General features: G+C 36.2%; 3 protein-coding genes across 3 annotated transcripts; 1 reads left to right on the top strand and 2 right to left on the bottom strand.

Annotated features, from left to right (window-relative positions):
* The first annotated feature begins 565 nt into the window (after positions 1–565).
* slc6a14 (solute carrier family 6 member 14) lies at positions 566–5076 on the top strand. Its single transcript, XM_057362771.1, has 14 exons — positions 566–631; positions 758–926; positions 1221–1352; positions 1645–1797; positions 2061–2178; positions 2412–2544; positions 2717–2857; positions 2948–3176; positions 3481–3606; positions 3901–4019; positions 4219–4318; positions 4413–4522; positions 4615–4782; positions 4911–5076. Exons 1-14 carry the CDS (start codon positions 566–568, stop codon positions 5046–5048), a joined length of 1902 nt encoding a protein of 633 aa, XP_057218754.1. The 3' UTR covers positions 5049–5076.
* A 1520-nt stretch (positions 5077–6596) lies between these two features.
* On the bottom strand, positions 6597–10107 carry LOC130571645 (acidic mammalian chitinase-like). The gene is made up of 10 exons (XM_057362770.1): positions 10103–10107; positions 9738–9796; positions 8872–9073; positions 8683–8739; positions 8432–8597; positions 8077–8201; positions 7613–7733; positions 7339–7524; positions 7142–7264; positions 6597–6764 (listed from the first exon to the last, which is right to left on the bottom strand). Exons 1-10 carry the CDS (start codon positions 10105–10107, stop codon positions 6597–6599), a joined length of 1212 nt encoding a protein of 403 aa, XP_057218753.1.
* Positions 10108–16712: 6605 nt separating this feature from the next.
* On the bottom strand, positions 16713–20586 carry LOC130571644 (acidic mammalian chitinase-like). Its single transcript, XM_057362769.1, has 11 exons — positions 20562–20586; positions 20362–20391; positions 20020–20221; positions 19566–19622; positions 19215–19380; positions 19009–19133; positions 18799–18922; positions 18387–18572; positions 18131–18253; positions 17363–17504; positions 16713–17029 (listed from the first exon to the last, which is right to left on the bottom strand). The coding sequence occupies exons 1-11, from the start codon at positions 20584–20586 to the stop codon at positions 16713–16715; spliced, it is 1497 nt and encodes a 498-aa protein (XP_057218752.1).
* Positions 20587–20780: the final 194 nt, after the last annotated feature.

The raw sequence follows: 20780 nt of genomic DNA, 5'->3' as shown, positions 1-20780 counted from the left end.
ACATTCCTATGACATTTTTTGTTACTTCCCTAAATAGGTATTTACTGATAAAATAATCTGGAAATGCTTTGGATGAATCAATATGTCTCATGCTTTATATCATAATGGGTTGTGATGACAGACTGACAGTGTTCTTTTTTAGCCTTTTTGGGTCACGCCCAAGCATCAAAAGAGTGATTTCTATTCATTAGAGTTTAAGCTTATATCAACATGCTGTATAATATATAATAAAACTTAGACAAACGTGAAAAATAGTATAAAAATACAGCATGATGAGCTGTGTATAAACTTGTGAGAAGTATACTGTATACACTAAACTGTGGAGGTAAATTTACTAAAAAACTACTAGTGTAGTTTAGCAGCAATGTTTACTGCATGAACACTCTAAATGTGACGTTTTGTCATGGTGTTTGGTCTGGGGGTGGGGGGGTTGCGAGGGTTTGGTTGGTTTACTGAGGCGGGGAGGCCGTGACATGCAGTATATAAGACCACATCAGCCAGTGCAGTTCAAGTTCTCTTGTTCAGGTGAATTCATCACTTTACCGCTGCTCTTCAGACCTGAAGAATGAGGAAATGCAACTCAAGTGACATTACAGACATACTATTTAAAAACTCATCTGCAGGTGACCAGGTAATAATAATAGTGGCTTAATTCATATTACCTCACATTTATTTTATAATAGTGAGAAAGTGCTTTATTAATGATTAATTTATTAACCCATGTTTGACTTTTATTTCTTTTCTTTTTTTTTTGCAGACAAACAATGAACCTACGAGGAAAGACTCTCATGTTGGAACAGAAGATGAAAACACTGACAGAGGGAATTGGAGCAGTAAAAGAGAATATATGCTGTCTATGATTGGTTATGCAGTAGGTCTTGGCAATGTGTGGAGATTTCCCTACTTGGCATACAAACATGGAGGAGGTAATAGTCCTTTAACCTTGCTCTATCATTCACTTGGAGTTGTATTTTTGTATTTTTCATAAATTGGTAAAAGTGTTTCTTGACTTATTTAACAATGGGATGTGAACAATATAAACATAAACTTATTTTAAAGGCAAAACAAGTTTTTTTCTTACCTTATTTTTTATATTTTTTATATTTTGTGCCGTGAAATGCAAAACATGCCTGTAATGATCTCTTCTCATAATCCTGTTACCTTGGCTTATACAATAATATACCTCTGTTGCTGACACTACACATTTCTAACGAAAAAAGGGGCTTTCCTCATTCCCTACACCATCATGTTGGCTGTTGCTGGCGTTCCTCTATTCTTCTTGGAAAGCTCATTTGGACAGTTTTGCAGCCAAGGTCCCATCAATGTCTGGAAAGCTGTGCCTATACTACAAGGTAAACTATCAGTTTAATAGTAGTCAGACACACGTTGATGTGGCAGCAAATGTCTCAAGGCTAATTTGCCGAAGTACCAAAGTGACCTTGAGACACACTTAAAACATTCTGCAGACACATATCTAATTATTATGCAGAAGGCACACTTGAATATGTCCTCAGGAAACATTATTGTCTAATAGGGTATGTGAACATTTCTACATTTTGATGGTCTGTTTTGAATTACTTTAGCTTCAAACTAAACAATTGACATAAAATGCTTGTCTTACTGTGTATTTTATGGATTTTTTAGGTGTTGGTATCACAATGATGCTGGTCAGCACATTTGTGTCCATCTACTATAATATCATCATTGCATACAGCATCTATTACCTTTTTGCATCTTTTCAATATCCACTTCCCTGGAGTGGAGCTTCAGGCATGAGCTGCAACGCAACTGACATAGGTTTGTTATATAAAGACAGGTCATAGGTCATAGGTTGCAGGGCTTTTGCTCAGACAGCGAAAATCTTTTGGATCTTTCCAGCAGAACTGGTTTTAAAGGGAATTCTTCCTTTCAATTTTAACAATGTGAGAAATTTCCTTAATGGAAACTTCCTTTGCTTAATAATAAGACATTAAATTGTTAGATCAACTAGTTGCTTATGGAAAAGAAGAATTGCAAAACTGCATAAAAGTCCTGATCAGTTGTTTATCTGATCCTAATAGGATGTTGTAATTCGACTGTTTACCACGTTAGCGTTGTTTCACTGAATGTGACCGCTGAGAATCACACATGCCAGGGTGACTTTGTACCAGGGCAGAGCCCTAGTGAGCAATATTGGAAGTAAGTTGACATTTGTTGTTGTAACAGATACCAAATAAAACCTGCCAAATATATATAATGTCAGATTATTTATACTTACGCTTTTATTCCAGGACACATTGCATGTTTCTGGCACTGCATGTTTGCAACTAATTTATGTTGTTTGTTTTAATATTTAATTCTTTTATTGGTATGTTTGTGTGTTTTCCCTTATATTTGTTAAACATTTTTGTGACTGGTTGATCTTTTCTCAGTAAAGTGGCTCTTCAGCGCACAAGCAGTATGGATGAGACGGGGCCCATCGTCTGGCATCTGGCCCTCTGTCTACTGCTGGCTTGGATAATAGTCGGTGCAGCTCTCTTCAAAGGCATCAAGTCCTCTGGGAAGGTTAGCGTTTCACCTCAGTAATGTTTCTATGATTTACAGTGAATGTTTCACTAAAGACACAAATGTTATGCTACCTTAAATATAAAGTGTGTCATGTTCTATGTTTAAATCATATCTGCTATCCCAGTTTAATATTCACAGAAGTCTATATCTGATCAATCGTATGTTTCAGGTTGTTTATTTCACAGCTACCTTCCCTTACATCGTCCTTTTGATTCTGCTGATTCGCGGTGCCACACTAGAGGGAGCGAGCAATGGCATCGAGTACTACATCGGTTCCCAGTCCAACCTCACTAAACTGGGCGAGGCTGAGGTTCAGTTAAACTTCCTCTTCACTGTTCATATTCACTGATAATATGTGAATATTATCACGGAGCTAATTTAGCCCCCTTTTGAACTACAGGTTTGGAAGGACGCAGCTACTCAGATATTCTTTTCTCTCTCCATTGCCTGGGGCGGTTTAATGGCTCTGTCATCCTACAATAAATTTTACAACAACTGCTATCAAGATTCCATTATAGTGTGTGTTACAAACTGTGGCACCAGCGTGTTTGCTGGCTTTGCAATCTTCTCCATCCTCGGACACATGGCACACGTCTATAAGAAACCGGTGTCAGAAGTTGCAGATGCGGGTAAAATTTGAAATTAAAATGGGTTGTGATTTAAAGTCAGTATGGAATGGTATTTGTAACAATGTGAAGAAAGCTGGATGTAGTCTTTATGTAGTTAGATTGGAGGGGCTGAACAACATAAGAGGTTTAAAAACCTTGGACCAAATTCTTACAGTTTTTCTTTCTTTCATAATAAAATAAAATACTAATTAATTTTAATATCATATTAACTTCAAATCAACAAAACAATCATATCTGTGTTTACTTAATTTGTGTATTTTTTTGTACATTTTTGAAAAAATCTATGCCCAAACTTGTGTTTCAGGCTTTGCATTAGCTTTCATTGCATACCCTGATGCTCTCTCTAAGCTGCCTATATCACCCCTGTGGTCAATCCTGTTCTTCTTCATGCTTATAACTCTTGGCCTGGACTCTCAGTTTGCAGGAATAGGTAAGACTGTTGAGTGATCAACAATATTTTGAAGACCTGACCTGTTGAGAAACTGTATTGCATGCCATTCAGTCTTGCAGTTAAGGGAATTGTGGCTTTTGTAAACTTTTTTTTTTTTAATTTATAGGAAAATTTGTCAAATCTCAGTAAAAGGATTGTGATATTCTGAAAAAAAATGGTCTGGCCTGTGCAAATGTAAAGCTTAACAAGACAGTCTTTCTTAAGAACAACTGTTCTCTGTGAATATTTGCACAAGTGCTCAAATATTTGATATGAATAATGATCTGTTCACAGAGGTTATCACCACCTGCCTTCAGGATGCCTATCCCAACGTTTTGAAGTCCAGACGGGGTCTTGTTACCACAGCAGTCTGCATTCTTCTCTTTCTGCTCGGCCTGCCGTGTGTCACTGGGGTAAGAATAAGAATATTGAGCAGCACTGACTGAGAAAATCTTGAACACCTTAAAAAGATGTAAGTGCATGTGGAATGAACTTCGAATCAACTTTACAAAGGTTTTTACAGTCATGGAAGAAATTACATTAAACATCAATTCTCCATATAGTAGTGTCCAAACTGAAAACAGAAACACATGCTTAAATGCTGTTTTATAGGCAGGAATATACTGGGTGAATCTGATCGACACATTTTGTGCTGGATGGATTTTACTAGTTGCAGGACTGCTGGAAGTCATAGGTCTAGCCTTTCTATATGGTAAATATATATTAGTAAAATATGATGTGCTTCTGTATCTTTATTTTTTGCTTTATACATTCCTAACTCTTTATATCTAAACCGAAAATTTCAGGAGGTAATCGTTTCATCAAGGACATTGAGATGATGATCGGGACCAAGAACGCCCTCTTCTGGTTATGGTGGAGAGCTTGCTGGTTTTTTATAACCCCAGAGGTTCTAATTGTATGCACATTATCATTTATTTTCGAATGTAATGTTAATCATACACATAAAAATACATTTCTTACATTATTTTTTACAATTCTTTTCATTAGATCATACTTGGATGGTCTCTATATACTTTTACTCCCCCCACATATGGCTCAGTTACATACCCACAATGGGGCATTTCCCTGGGCTGGTGCATGACTGCATTTTGCCTACTATGGATCCCCATACTGGCAGTCTGGAGAGTGTACAAAGCTAACGGACACCTCTGGCAGGTATAGAATTTACATTTATCTGCAAATCAAAATTATTATTTTTTTGCAAGAATGATAGAAACATGTATATGACATAGTTGTGTTGTATTTTTCTGTCTTTTTATGATTCTATGGCTTTTATTATACAGCGTGTCAAATCAGCCTGCTCGCCCACAGAAGACTGGGGTCCTTACTTGGAGCATCACAGAAAGGAACATTATGGTACGAGAGTCGTGCCTGATCCAAATATATTTGTAATCTCAAATAAGTGTGATACTAGGTTGTAATTTTAATGGATTTGCAGAACTTTGGTCACAGAAAAGTAGAGAACCATTTTTTTTCTTGTGAAACTGTGTGCAATGATAAAGCATATATATTATTTACATATGAAAAAAATTGCACAACAACTGAACATTTTATTTTTTTATTTTTTAGCATTTCAAAGTTTTTGATTGTTTGATTGTTCCACATTTCTTACAGTATTTTTTGTAGATATTTGCTACCTTTTGCAAGAGTTTTGTATGTTTACAATTATCTTTTTAGGTGCTTGTACTGTTCTTATTGCACAATGCAATGTAAAAGTCATCATTTAGATTATTATCCTTTACTTAATTCACTATATTCTATTGTGTGCTTATGACTAAAATGTATTATTTATTAAGCTGTAAATAAGTTCAGTTGACTTAAAAAAAAGAAGGGAGCTTAAAAGCTTAAGTGAATTTAAAGCAAATTAGTTTTATATCAGACTAACAAATATAATTTAGCATTGTAGATTGCAGACATTGTAGACTTTGTTATGTGTATTACTGAAATGCAGGGCTGGACTGGCAAGAAAAATCGGCCCTGGCATTTTTAGGCCCGCATCGGCCCTCCACCGAATCTGTCGACGGGGGGTGGGTTGGGTGGGTGCATGCATACGTGTCTTTTGCATTCGCGTTGCGTGCATTCGCATTTATAATACGCCCGTCTAAGCAGCCAATGCCTCCGTTATGGCCCATATGTTAGCGGCCACCGTCTCCGTTCCGGCCCCATACGTTAGCGGCCCACCACCTCCGTTCCGGCCCCATACGTTAGCGGCCCACCGCCTCCGTTCCGGCCCCATACGTTAGCGGCCCACCGGGAAAACGCCCGGTACGCCAGATGGCCAGTCCGCCCCTGCTGAAATGGATTAATCCCCCCCAAAAAAACATACTGTATATTACACACAAAATTACTGAACATATATTTTATTAAAATTTGCAGTTGTAGAATTGGTCTTGTTGGTGGTTATTGTAAATACAGGCTATTGACTTTATAAGCACAAAAATTCCCATCTGGTGCTTTATTCTGAGCTTCATGTTTTACCAGCATCAGGCTGAGGTGTAGAAGGTTACTGGATGAATGGCAGGGGGCCAGAACAACTGTTGCAAGCTGGAGTTGTAAAAGATAGTGGTGTGAGAAAGTAACATTTTATAGGATCCATATGACACAGTGCAAACAGAAGGTACCTCTGTTACTTTTTAAAATAACGATTGATGTAGTAAAACAGTAAATCACAAAAAATGACTTTATATCGCTGCTGTCCTTCTGAACCCTCAATTCTCCATAAGTCATTATTATTAGACACCCTTTATGTTTGTTACTGGGTTTTGCAAATATCTAACCAATAAAAAGTATTAAAGAGTGCTTGTCAACTTTGACAACACAGTATTTAATCATTTAAAATGTACAGTGTATTTTCCATTTCCTGAAAAACAGCAGCGATATATAACTTGGATGTAATTGTTATAGAAGGACAACCACATATATATTTGCAGTCATTGGAAAAAACAACCTTCAGGATGTTTAACCATCATTCATGTTGCTACAGTATAGTTCTTACCAGGGTTCCCAGTTCCCAGGCCTCTTTTCAGTGTGTTGATCAGGGGATATCTTCCAAAATTACAGAAGCTGCCAGTAAAATCATCTAGGTCCATTGTCCATACCATGGCACCTCCAAAGTTATTTTGTGTCAACCACTGTATCTGTAATGTTTTCAGAAAGATTAGTTTATCTGTATGTAAGCACTGTGCGAGTAACGGCATTTAAGGTATGACATTACAATACAGCATCTTTCGCTTTATTGGAAATCTGATCTTATCAATGAGGTGAATGTCACTAAAGTGCTTATTTCATATATGACCTACAAACATTTTAGAATCCTCAATATTTTTTTTTTTTACAACAAATTAATTACAAATGCATTATTTACTTTATAAAATTATACATTTGTTTAACATACAATGTTTAAATCTGAATCAGAGATTTTTTATGTGGCTTACTATGAATCACATATACTCTAATAGAAGAGCCGAAGTCAGTAGGATGGGCAGCCAAAAAATGAGTCTAGACTAAACCTTACCTTGGCCAGGTAGCTCTTCATGTTATCATAACCAACCCAAACACTTTGGCTGTTGTATGCATAGGGAACCATCTGGGGAGTATCCCACGCCTGACTACCTCCACTTGCCAGGAAAGAACAGATCTGATGGAAATAGAAGTTATTGTACTGCATGGTAGCCTAGATTTAGGATGATCTAAACAAATATTTAGTCTTACTTCATAATACGCCAGGAATCCAGCCTCTTCTGTGTAAGGTCCGGCAGGCCCAGGTCCACTAGCAGGAGCTCCAACACTGGTGTTGCTCGGGTTGGCCAACATGAAGGTCCGTCCATAGGTGGGAAAACCGACGAGAAGCTTTTCAGCAGGGGCTCCATTACTCTTCCAGTAGTTCATTGAAAAGTTCTAACAACATTAAAGAAACAAATATCACAGATTTGGACAACACTGGTTTTCATGGTTTTCACCAAAACCAAGTCATTGGATTACGTACCACATTGAAGTTAAGAAAACCATGATCAGATGGTCCAGGGAACAGGGGGCTGCTCTCCCCCGTCACCTGATCCCAAGAGCCATGGTAATCATAAGTCATAACATGGAAATAATCAAGAGTCCTACAGGAAGAAAAAAGAATGTATTGACTCAAAGTGATAGTTCACCCAAAAATGAAAATTCTGTCAACATTTGCTCACCCTCATGTCATTTCAAACCTGTATGACTTTCTTTCGCAGAACACTAAAGCAGATATTTTGAAGAATGTCGTTAACTGCACCCATTCATTTGCATTGGTTTTGAGTCCATAAAATAGAAGTGAATGGTTGACGGCATTGGTTGACTGTTCAGTTCCCAACATTCTTCAAAATATTATTTTTTTGCCAAAAAAAAGAGTTGGGAATGAAACAAGGGTGAGTAAAAATTACAGATTGTATATAAATATTTCCTTGAATGTCTACATACCGGCCAAGTTCAGCAATCTGATATCCAGAGTCAATGAAGGATTTGATGGCAGCAACAGCAGCGGTCAGCAGAAGACGAGGGCGGTTGGTTTCTTTGCCTTCTGCTTCAAATGCAGCAATAATTTCCTGATGTGACATATAATGTACCTACAGTATTGATCTTTAAGGACTGTTTGTTTTTGTTTATTTGTCACAAGCTGCAAGACCATTCGAACAATGTTTTTAACATTTTTCAGACCCTTGTACTGGACATACTCTATATACAACCGAGTGTTACTGTACATTGTTAGTTAGACTGTAATAACATATAGAGTATATTATTAATATAACACTGACATCAACAAGTTCTGTCCCACCTGTGTCAGGATAGTGAAGAGTTGTTTGTCCTGAGGAGGGCTGCCACGGGTACCTGGGTATTGCCAGACGATGTCCAGACCATCAAACCCATTCAACCTCAAGAACTTGATCACGGATGTGATGAAAGTCTGGCGGTTAGCTGGGGTAGAAACCATTGTGCTGAACCTGACGAGAAAAAGAATACAGCAACAGAGACAGTGAGGTAAGCGTTTTCAAGACGAGTATATAATGGATTCTGATGATCTCTTACTTCTGGGTACCAAAATCCCATCCACCCACTGATAGGAGCGTCTTCAGATTACTGTTTCTGTTGGAGAACAGAAAATAATAATTTATATTATAATCTTTTTAAGAATGTGAGAACAAAGATTAAGTTCATATAGACCCGTTTAGGGACACAAGATTGCTGTTTTATTTATTTGTTGTTCTAAATACTGACTGGATCTTCAGAGCCTGCAGCTGTTCATACAGTGCATTGTCATCCCACTCAGTGGTCTTGATCTCATTGTTCTCCATGCCAGCAAAGGCATAGATCAGATGGTCACACAGGCATGGGTCTATATTGGATGGAAAAAACTTTCCAGCGTTGGGTCTGTACTGAGCCCAGTTGGTGAAGTAACATGTTAACAGATAAGACAAGCCTAATGAAGACAGTTAGAATAAAGCATTAATGAACATTTTAGGTAAAAGTTGTATAACAAGATACTGTATACATGTGTTGTCCAAAGCTTAATTCCTGCTTCATGGCAGGAATTTACATTTAGATCAGTCAGCAGAAATATCCTGACATCTGTCTAACAAACACTGACAGTACTTAAAAAGCTACAATTAAAAGCCCATATGTGTCTTGTGGGTCAATTTTTCGAAATTGAGATTTTTACATAATCTGCAAGCTGAATAAATAAACTTTCTATAGATATATGAGTTGTTAGAATAGGACAATATCTGGCTCAGATACAACCGTTTAAAACTCAGGAATCTGAGAGCGCAAAAAAATCAAAATATTGAGAAAATTGCCTTTGAAGTTGTTAATCAGGGGCACTGTGGCAGACCATCCACTCACAAAAATAAAGTTTTTATATATTTAAGGTAGGAAATTTACAAAATATCTTCATGGAACATGATCTTTCCTTAATATCCTAATGGTTTTTGGCATAAAAGAAAAATCGATAATTTTGACCCACACAATGTATTTTTGTCTTTTACTAAAAATGTTCCCGTGCTACTTAAGACTGGTTTTGTGATCCAGGGTCACATATTTGTTTGAGAGTTTCATGACAATTTTACCTGAAATTTGGAACCTACCTAGCTGCGCCTGCAGCAGAAGAACTAGACCTGTTATACAAACAGAAGTGTAAGAAGCACTGAAAAATTACACTGTTTAAAAGCATACAAAGTGTTTTTAAAGTAACAAAGTTAAGAAAAATATTTTTGTTTTCTTTAAAATGAATGACACAGGCTATACGAATAAATTAACAAAAAGAAAAAGATTGAGAAATCAAGCCACAAGATGTGCAGTCCAATAAACGTAATGCTGAAATAATCTTGCAAAACGTATCTTGCGATTGAGGAAGAATAAAAGTTGTCTAATCTGTTTCAGTATAGTTTTTCTACATTTTTTGGAAAATAAGGAAAGTATAATAATGAAATACTATTCCAGTACTTCTCACCCCATAATAAATGATATAAATAATATTATATAAATAATAATAAAACCACTTAAATTAATTTCTGAAACTCATTTATGAAATAAAATAAAACTAGTGCAATTCAGACTTACAAAAACTACCCAAATATCACAGAACAATGTTATTTGATATATAAATAAAGAAATGATTTTTCTTACCCACATGAATCAGATGCTTGATCATTGTGACTACTGTATGTAAAGGGAATTCCTGCTTTATATTCTCTGACAGGACAACCTCTGACATCCATTTTGCTTTTAATTATATTTGTACTAGTTCCTAATGGCAGCTGCTTTCATGTTGAATACATTGTGAGCATATCAAAAATGTTTGAACAAGAGTAATTCCCTTAAAGCCTATTTACGAGATATATTTAATCAGTCTTTGTGCTCAATAACAATGTCTACTGTATAGCTGACACTTTTAAACTTTAATCAAAACGGTATTTACCTATTCAATGACTAAAAATGATAAAGCCTATAATGCATTGTAATATATTTGTGATATAGGTGCTAAGTGTCAAGTTCCAATAAAAAAATTCTTATCTTAATGTGTAATTAGAAACATTTACATAAATCACAGAATTATTCTATATGTTGACAGAATTATTGCAATGATCTGTTACATATTATGGAGTACTGCATTGAGCCTTTTGCCTATCCCTTTTACTGTTGTAATAAGGCTACATTTTCTAATAAAAGCAAATATCAAATGTTACACAATGTGATAAGCATTACCCAAAAGTTAAATAAAGAAAGGTATGCACAAGTGACTGGGCACATGTGCTGGACAGATGCTATCATTAATGCAAAAAAGTGTGTGTGATTTGCACACTGCACACTGATTTAACTGCACTAAAAACACTTTATACATACTTTACCTATAAGATGTAACACTCAAAATGTTTAAGGGACTCTGGTGATGTCTGTTCATTCCTGCTGTTTATTTGTGGAAAGTACAATCTGGAAAAGTATTTTGGTGGAAAGTATTTTTTTTATTTAGTCAAGTATATTTTTATTCAAGCACATCTGTTACTTGGAAAATTTTACTTCACCACATTACAAAGATCCATGACATACAATGTTTTTTTTACCTTTAATTCTTGAGTACATTAAAAATGTAGGATTATTCTCTCTGTCTGAACAAGTCCTCCAACTCATACGACCACATTGGTCGTTTTCAACGTTCCCCAAATACGACCCGGTGGAGCGTTTCCTAAAATAGCGCATCTACCTGCAGCAGGTGAAGCTTTTGTCTACCGTCATTATAAAATTATATATTGCGCTATCATTTTGCAATGATGACACGTATTGTAGTGTGATTTTCACTTTGAACTGACAGGGATGAACTGCATTTACATTACAAATTACACCATTCACATTAATTTAAAATGTAAGAAAACTACATTTTTAATGTACTTAAGCTTTAAAGGTAAAAAATACATATCAATATACAGATACTCGAAAATTCTTGAGAGTAAAAATTTGTTGTTCACAATACTGTTCTCCTCTGTTTATTTTAATAGCATTGACCAGAACCAAATTGACCTTGATAAAAAACATATCACTTCTCATTTATGAACTATTTGCACTTGTTATTTGTTGCTATTTACTGTATATGTACATACCTACCACTAATGCAGCTATACTTCTCATTATAAGTTTAAAAAGCCACTGACTTATATACTCTTTCATTTACTATTAAAGGTTCTAAGATCATGACGTATTGTAACTTATGACTCACAGAGATAAGATGAAATAACATTAAACCCAACAGCAATACAGTATTTATTGAAATCAAAAGAGTAATAATAACCAAGATAACGCTAATGCTAAACGGACAACTCCTAAATAACAATCGGCATGGAGTTAAGCTCAAATCTCTTGATGATTTAGTCAGTGTATGCTCACTGCCACTACACATACATGACATAAGCATTATTTTAACTTCACATGCAGATATTCTGAAAATGCTAAAAGTTATGTTTTTTTATGTAACACATGCTATGGTTAATAAGAGAGGTGAACTGCTTATAAAAGTTATAAACTGCAAACAACAATTTTATTGAATAGCAGAATGTATGGAGCGAAAATTGTGCCTAAACTTAACAAACAAATCCAGCGTTTTGCAAACAAACGCAACCTTTTTTGCAAAAGAAACTAAACTCTGAAACAAACAGAAAGCGTTTTACAAATACATAATGCAATTCGAGAGAAAATGCAAAGGTGTAACATGTAAATGTACTGTGTTTAAGTCTCACATTTTTATGAGATTCTCTCAGCTTGATTTTCTCACAAATGTGACCGTGCAGATTTTCTCACAAATGTGATCGTCCAGATGTTCTCACAAATGTGACCGTGCAGATTTTCTCACAAATGTGACCGTGCAGATTTTCTCACAAATGCATGTGCAACAGCAGGTGGTGCTATTGAGAATTAGTTTCTATAGGAAGAAGCCATGAACATTACCTTGAGTGCCACCCTTGCCAGCTAGTGCCAGAAACTAAATTAATTTCATTCATCAAGTTTCATTCAGTTAGTCTCATGAAATTTATTGAAACTGTTAATAATAATCAGTTGCTGTTTTTAATAATAAATAATGAATTATGCATTTGGTTTTAATATACAAATAACATACAACAAACTGGATGCAATTTGCAATGTTGTCACAATTTGCAACTGTTTACGTTCACAAAACAAACTACTTTTTCAAGGATACTTTATTATAAGGGAATTTTGACATAATTTTTTGTTTATATCAGGGCTTGCTCTAGGCATGGGCAGGGGTGGGCTGAATCCCCCTAAACATCTGTCTTGCCCACCCAATGAGAATCAAAAAATAACACCAAAAATTGTTGTATTTTCTATTGGCTGAAAGCAACGTCACTCTTCACTTCACTGCTCTGGCTTTAGTTTGTAACAGAGAAGCATGCTACATGCTACAGGTGGAAGCAAAATACTGTGCAAAGGAATTTTAGACGCACTGCACATATGTAAAATTAAGCATGTCAAATTAATTGTGCAGTAAAATCAGATTCATTTCTTCGTTTTTGCGGTCTTATTTTGTGCTGTTAACAAACAGCTATTATTTGCTTGCAATATATAGGCTAGATTTTAACCTATTGACTTTCAGTAATGACTGAAAGCTCCATCTTCCAAAGCTCCCGCTTCAGAAATAAATCTGTTTCTCTCCATCTCAAACACCCCAATTCACTCTGCAGGTGGTAGCGAAACAATGTGCAAAATAGTTCAGTTTAGGTGCGATGCGCGCTCACGATACCACATAAAAAACAGCAGACACGATGTAAAGTTCATTGTGCAGTGTAATCAGATTAATTCATTCAATTCATTAAAAGAAATTAAACAGAAATCAGTGATCGTTCAGTGAATGGGGAATGTTCTTAGCCCACTTTATTTTGTAGGCTTCTATTTATGTCCAGTTTACATAACCGCTTTATTTAAGGTGTAAAACATCAATGAAATGTTGTCTGTTTTTTATATTTATATAAAAATAAATCATTTAAATCCTGCATGTATTGCAGTCATATACTGCAGTGTTTGTTGAATTCCAACAAAAGCAAACCTCAAGAGTGACTGAGCACGATAACAAACTAATTTAAAAAAAAATCTGGGTTATTTCATAAAACATTTTTTTACGTTTTCTAACGTTTTCTTAGTTTTGTGTTGCTTAAAACTAAATATGAACTTGTTTTTGTGTTTCTGTTTTAAAAATGCAGATCATCTTTTCTGTTTTCACCAGTTTTCACCCATTTTCTCCAAATAAATAAAAATAAATTATATGAAATTTGGGAGAAATGTTGTCAAAAGTTCACAGAAATAAACAAAAATTATCATTTTACCAAATCACATTCTTATCAGAAAAAGAGGAAAATACTTTTTAAATGGACTCTTAATTTTGTCTGCAGCTATACTGTCTGTGCGGTTGGGGTATATCCCCACCCAGGATATCTGCTAGTCCACACTTCTGCACCTGGCAGGAACCGGGCCTGATTTATATTTATTTATATTTTTATATGTCATTTTTTTGTAAGATTTCAGTATAGTATTTTGCGCTCTTTCTGAGATGTGACTCGGTTTTTAGTGATTTTTCTGCATGAAAGTTGCACTGATACATATGTTTGACTTTTATACATAACAACTCATAGATAAAAAGTATTTAACATTATGTCTAAACACTATGGCATTAAAGTAGAGAGCTTTCTAGGCTATAAAAGATGGAAAAGCAAATAAATCGTCGTGGCAGTTGTTTCAGTCAGTCGTCGGCTTTGTTTGGTTGCCATTAGCCTATTTAGGTTTAAAATGAATGCTGCTATTTTTTTGGCTATTTCAAGCTATTTGGGCAATTTTTGCAATAAAATAAACCAGCACAAAAAAACAGTAATATAAATCTAAGTCAAACAATTGAACTATCTGCTGTTTTGGGAGAAGTTGCATAACTGAGAAAATCTGTACGATCACATTTGTGAGAAAATCTGCACGGTCACATTTGTGAGAAAATCTGGACGATCACATTTGTGAGAAAATCTGCACGGTCACATTTGTGAGAAAATCAAGCTGAGAGAATCTCATAAAAAGGTGAGACTTAAACACAGTACATTTATATGTTACACCTTTGCATTTTCTCTCGAATTGCATTATGTATTTGTAAAACGCTTTCTGTTTGTTTCAGAGTTTAGTTTCTTTTGCAAAAAAGGTTGCGTTTGTTTGCAAAACGCTGGATTTGTTTGTTAAGTTTAGGCACAATTTTCGCTCCATAAGAATGTCTTTAAAAAATAGTTATGGCAGAAATGATGGTGCGGGAAAGTTCTGGGCTGCGTTTCCCGATAACGTTGTCTCTTAGCGCGCTACAAAGACTCTAAAGGTACACCTTAACTCAAGTTATACCTTTTCTAGGCGTGTTCCCCGAACTATACCTTTTGAGGTTACTTAAGGTAAACCTTCTTAAGTGCGACGTTAGCAGGTGCTGTCCATGGCGGTGGTGCTGAATAGGTTGATATCGATGATCGAGAATCGATTGTTCGCTCTACCTTGCGTTATAGAGTGGGTAAAGTATTGAGAAAACAATGTTTATTATAAAGAAACGCTTTAGAAATAGTAGAAATTGCATTTATCAGGGCTCACTGAAATAGTATAAATAAATAAAGAAATATGTGTGTGTGTGTGTGTGTGTATGTATTTATAATTTTGCAAGTGTCCGATCCCGCACCCTCACGGCCATACGTTTTCTGCGTTAACCAGCTACATTAACTGGCTGTTTGGCTTCGCTTGTTTTTGAAAGGGTCATTTATATTCTTATAGTTTGCCATCGTGTGTTAATGTTCTCCACGATCTGTGTTGATTCACATTATTGGCGTACATCACTCATTTGTGTATAGGGATAAGTGTCCCATCCAGAATGCCAATCACTCGCGGGACACCCGCAATGGCATGGACGCCTTGATGTGCCTCCATCACGTCGTGCCTGGTGAAAGGCATACGTACAGTACAGTTAGCCTCCCGTGGCAGGCTAAATTTGTGTAGAATTTTCTCTTCTGACATGTTCTCACAATGAAATTGTGCAATACACTAACTGGCTCCACGGACGGCGCCTTCTTTGATTTAAGACAACTATTCGCTGTCTCGCTGCCATAGGTTGACCAAACTCCCCATAACATTCATTCCCTTTATATAGACTACGCCTTTCCTGTCAAATGGTTTGCCAGCTGATGTGCCTTGGGATAATAGGATGTAATTAAAAACGCTAACAACCATCAGTGTATGACAATTCAACCCAAACACTTCAATAGCCTACACTGAGTGTATTAAACCCGAGTATTTTATTTGTAAAATTAAAACTAGTTAAATTAAAAATGTAAATGTAATACTAAATAGAATTTTATATTAAATTATTATATTAAATTTTATTATGTGAAATTAAACTGCGATGTAGAAAAGCTTTTTGCATAGCGGTATGAACCATCAACCGCTATAAGGTATAGCTAAGAGCGGTCCAGACCAACCTTACGAAAGTATGACTTACAGATACTTAACTAAGAAGGTTTCAGGAAACACGTAATAACAATAAGGTACAGCTTAAGGTATAACTTAAGAACGACGTAGCGTTAAGAAGGTTTCGGGAAACGCAGCCCTGGTCTTCTGTTGTCATGTTCAAGGTCTTGTGTTTTTAATATTTGAAAGAAATCATATTTTAGACATAATCATGTAAATGATTTAGGTGTTCTCTATTTACAGATGTGATCGATGTGTTTGAACACAATGACACAAGACAAAATCCTATATTTTCTTTTCTTTTTAATTCAGAGCCATCCAGCAATCAATGCTTTTCCTAGTACATTGACTTAAAACCACTATTGGAAAACATCACGAATACTACAGTCCCGTGAGATTTTAAGTTATCGTAAAAGAGTAAAACAAAGGTCAACTAATGAAGCGAATGGGGGCCAAATTAGGTTACATTCTGTAACTGTTTTTAATGTGTTTAATGTGCGCTAGTTTCTATTGTACTATAGAACGGATCTTGTTGATGGATCAAGGTACAGGATTGTTGGCTTTGCCTGCACAGAAGCCATTTTTCAACTGCTGTTTCCAGTGCTGGTGTTTCTTTCAGTGGTGGTTTCTATGGTAGTGGTTCCCTCAGGTGTAGTTTCTTCAGCGGTGCTTCCGACAGTATTACATTCTGTAGTGGTGCTTTCTTCAGTGGTGGTTTCTATGGTAGTGGTTCCCTCAGGTGTAGTTTCTTCAGCGGTGCTTCCGACAGTATTACATTCTGTAGTGGTGCTTTCTACAGTGGTGGTCTCTTCAGTAATGATACCAAAAGTTGTGTCACTTCCAGGCTGTTGTGTAGCAGGGGCCTGTGTGACTGGTAGGGGGCTGGAACAGTTATTGCAATCTGATGGGAGAGAGAAAATTGTGTGTGATCCTCAGAACACAGATATATACTACAAAGAAATATCAACACTATACCTCATTTATTGCAAAGCACATTATTATTTAATATTTTACAATATAATATTCCTAGGATTTATGTGCCAAATAATGAGCAACATAATTATACAAATAATGATTGTTTTTCATTATACAGTAGTTTTCTTATAGACTTCTGTTCTTATAGGGCGCACACGTTTCCACAATGCTTGTAAATTGCTTTAAGGACAGCTATCATCTCATAAAGGCCGTAGTCTGTACATTGACATACTCTATGTGACTCTGCTGTTGTTCTTACCAGGGTTTCCAGTTTCCAGGCCACTTTTCAAAGTGCTGATCAGAGGAAACTTCCCCTCATTACAGAAAAGGCCAGTAAAATCATCCAGATCTAATGTCCAAACCATGGCCCCTCCATAGTTGTATTGTTTCAGCCACTGAATCTAGTTGTGAGAAATCACATTTACCATTATGTTGTGATTTGTGGGAAAATCTATGGAAAGAAACATTTTTACAGCTGCCATGTGAATGTGATCAATAATGACATAACAGCCGTGGAAAAAATTAAGACACCATTCCAAAACTATTTTCAGTTTTTCTGAAATTTCTGAATTTTTGTTTCATTCTGTAAACTACCGACAATATTTCTGCCAAATTTCAAATAAAAATATTGCTTTTATTTGCAGAAAATGAAAACTGGAGAAACAAGTCAAAATAACAGAAAAGATGCTCTGTATTTTTTCAGACCTCAAACACTGCAAAGAAGATAAGTTCATATTCACTTTTAAGCAATACAACAGTAATGTTTCTACATGTATTCAGGAAAAGTTCAAAAATAAATATTTCATACAATAACCTCGATGTTTATCACAGTTTTCATGTGTCTTGTCATGCTGTTAGTCTTTCACATTGCTGTTGAATGACTTTACGTCACTCCTAAGTTCTGATTTTATTGGAATTCAACAGACACTGGACTGGAATGGCCACAACACATCTAGAAATGCTTATTAAATGAAAAATTGGAGTGTTTTCTTTCAGTAGCTGTATATTACACCAGACGAGACTTTACCTTGTCTTGGAAGCTTTGGATGTCATCATAACCAACCCAAACATTCTGGCTGTTGTATGCATAGGGAACCATCTGGGGAGTATCCCACGCCTGATCAGCTCCACTTGATATAAAGGAACAGATCTGAGAACCAAACAAACAAACATACATACAGTATGAGTCACAGCTCTGCATGACAGCCTGAGATAAACTACAGTGTCATATTTAAGCAAAAAGTGGCTTTTAATTTATTATGTGAAATCTCCTAAATTCTCACTTCATAGTATGCCCAGACTCCAGCTTGTTTTGTGAAAGGTCCGGCAGGCCCAGGTCCACTAGCAGGAGCTCCAACACTGGTGTTGCTCGGGTTGGTCAGATTAAAAGTACGTCCATAGGTGGGAAAACCGACAAGAAGTTTCTCAGCCGGGACTCCATTGCTCTGCCAGTACTTCATTGCGAAGTCCTAAAAATAAAGTCAGTCCACAAAATTAAAGTGAAGTTTCAAACACAAAATTGCTGAAATTTCTTCAGCATTGAACAATAATGGGTTCCCATTGAATTTCTATGCTGGTTCGAGGTGAGGCTGTCAACCATCATGGCTTTTCTGACCAGAGAAACTCATGCTGTTCAAATAAATTAGGCTGCAATGCTGTTTTCTTCAGCAGGGTTGTTGTAAATAAAAAACTTACCACATTAAAGTCTACAAGGCCATTTCGGTCTGCTGGACCAGGATACAGGGGGCTATTCTCCCCTGTTATCTTATCCCAGGATCCATGAAAGTCATACGTCATCACATGAAAGTAGTCAAGAGTTCTGCAAAGGGAAAAGAGGATCGCTTGGCATAAAAGTGTTTTGTGGATCTAACAGGAATAAAAAAAGGTAAGAATGTCTCTACGCACTGGCCAAGCTGGGCAATCTCATATGAAGCATTGATCATGGGCTTGTTGGCGGAAACAGCAGCCGTCAGCAGAAGACGGGGACGGTTGATTGACTGGCTCTCCGCTTCAAACGCAGCAATTATTTCCTGATAAAGATAAGCGTTGGTGTGCATTCATGTTGTTTTTTATGTTGACTTGACCACCATTTAGTTAGGATGCTGTCTCACCTGTGTCAGGATAGTGAAGAGCTGTTTGTCCTGAGGAGGGCTGCCACGGGAACCAGGGTACTGCCAGAAAAGGTCCAGACCATCAAACCCGTTCAACCTCAAGAAGTTGATCACAGATGTGATGAAAGTTTGGCGGTTAGCTGGGGTAGAGACCATTGTACTGAACCTGAATAAAAGATGGAAACCAAGAATAAACTCCATCTACTGTTTATGAAACACTTGTTATTATACAATAAAATGTATGATCTAAAAAGTGTGCATACTGTACATTTTTAATGCTTTGGAGGTACGGGTTGCAACAAGAATTTCCTGTCATATGGATAAATAAAAGTTACACTATTTGACTCTTACTTTTGGGTACCAAAATTCCATCCACCGATAGCCAGGAGTGTCTTCAAATTATTGTTCCTGTAAGAAAATAGTTTATTTACGTGCTTATTTAAAGTTTAAGTTCAAGTTCAAGCTATTTATTTATAAAGCACATTTAAGCATGGCCCAAGACAACCAAAGTGCTGTACAATGGTCATAGCATAAGAAGAAAAAGAAAAAAAACAATATAAACATATGAACACAGAACATAAAATTTCAACAATGAATAAAAACAAACAGAAAATACTCTAATAAAACAAATATAATCATTAACCCTAATAAAAGCTAAGGAAAAAAGATGGGTTTTTAAAAAGGTTTTATAAACACGCACGCACACTCACTATTAGAAAGAACTACAGAACACATATTGTGTTTAATATTTAGAGGCCTGTTGTGAGTATTAATGCTTTTTTCTAGTATGCAGAAGTATACTAACTGGTTTTTCAAGGCTTGAAACTGTTCATAGAAATTATCATCATCCCAGTCCGTAGTCTTGATCTCGTTGTTCTCCATGCCAGCGAAGGCATAAATCAGATGGTCACACAGGCACGGGTCTATATTTGTTGGCAAAAACTGTCCAGCACCGGGTCTATACTGACCCCAGTTGGTGAAGTAACATGTTAACAAATAGGTTGATCCTGGTGGAGATGAGACGGTTAGAAAGAAGCACTGCTATACACCGTATTTGCTGAGTATTTGTTGAACAAGAAACTAACTTCTGAATCAGTGAGGACAAATAGCATCTGTGTAAAGTATGAAATGTAAATCTGATACCTACCTAGCTGCACATGCAGCAGGAGAGCCAGACCTGTAATGCAAATATAACCATTTAAATCATCTCTTTCTTTATAGAAACAACCTGTCAAAGTGAGTTCCGTCAAATATGTGTTGTTTACATTTACATCAAACCAATCCAAACGTATGTAACATTATAAAGATGAATATAAATGCACTGTAACAGGGTGATTTCCAACTTACCAACACAAATCAGCATCTTACTCATGTTGCCTATGTAGAATAATCATGGAATCTGTGCCTTTGTGCCTTTTATATTCCTTGAAAGGACCACCTTTCAGATCCAGATTTCAGAGTACTTCCTATCATATTTGCACTGGCTCTTAATGGGCTGACTGTAAATTCAACATTGACAAGTTCAACAATTCAAAAAAACAACAGTTATGTTTGTACAAGAGTACT

Source organism: Triplophysa rosa, linkage group LG20, assembly GCF_024868665.1.
Source record: "Triplophysa rosa linkage group LG20, Trosa_1v2, whole genome shotgun sequence".
Taxonomy (NCBI): Eukaryota; Metazoa; Chordata; class Actinopteri; order Cypriniformes; family Nemacheilidae; genus Triplophysa; species Triplophysa rosa.
This window is presented reverse-complemented; position numbering and strand designations above follow the sequence as displayed.

Bases quoted from the DNA above. Each gene is read 5' to 3' on its own strand.
- LOC130571645 (XM_057362770.1), bottom strand. The intron at 7,265-7,338 runs GTAAGACTAAAT...TATTTCCATCAG, and splicing joins GATTCCTGGCGTATTATGAA to ATCTGTTCTTTCCTGGCAAG. The intron at 6,765-7,141 runs GTAAGGTTTAGT...AAAACATTACAG, and splicing joins TGAAGAGCTACCTGGCCAAG to ATACAGTGGTTGACACAAAA.
- slc6a14 (XM_057362771.1), top strand. From the start codon at position 566: ATGAGGAAATGCAACTCAAGTGACATTACAGACATACTATTTAAAAAC. The intron at 2,179-2,411 runs GTAAGTTGACAT...ATCTTTTCTCAG, and splicing joins CCTAGTGAGCAATATTGGAA to TAAAGTGGCTCTTCAGCGCA. The intron at 4,020-4,218 runs GTAAGAATAAGA...GCTGTTTTATAG, and splicing joins GCCTGCCGTGTGTCACTGGG to GCAGGAATATACTGGGTGAA.
- LOC130571644 (XM_057362769.1), bottom strand. From the start codon at position 20,586: ATGAGTAAGATGCTGATTTGTGTTG. The intron at 20,392-20,561 runs GTAAGTTGGAAA...TTTGCATTACAG, and splicing joins TAAGATGCTGATTTGTGTTG to GTCTGGCTCTCCTGCTGCAT. The intron at 19,134-19,214 runs GTGAGACAGCAT...TATCTTTATCAG, and splicing joins TCTTCACTATCCTGACACAG to GAAATAATTGCTGCGTTTGA.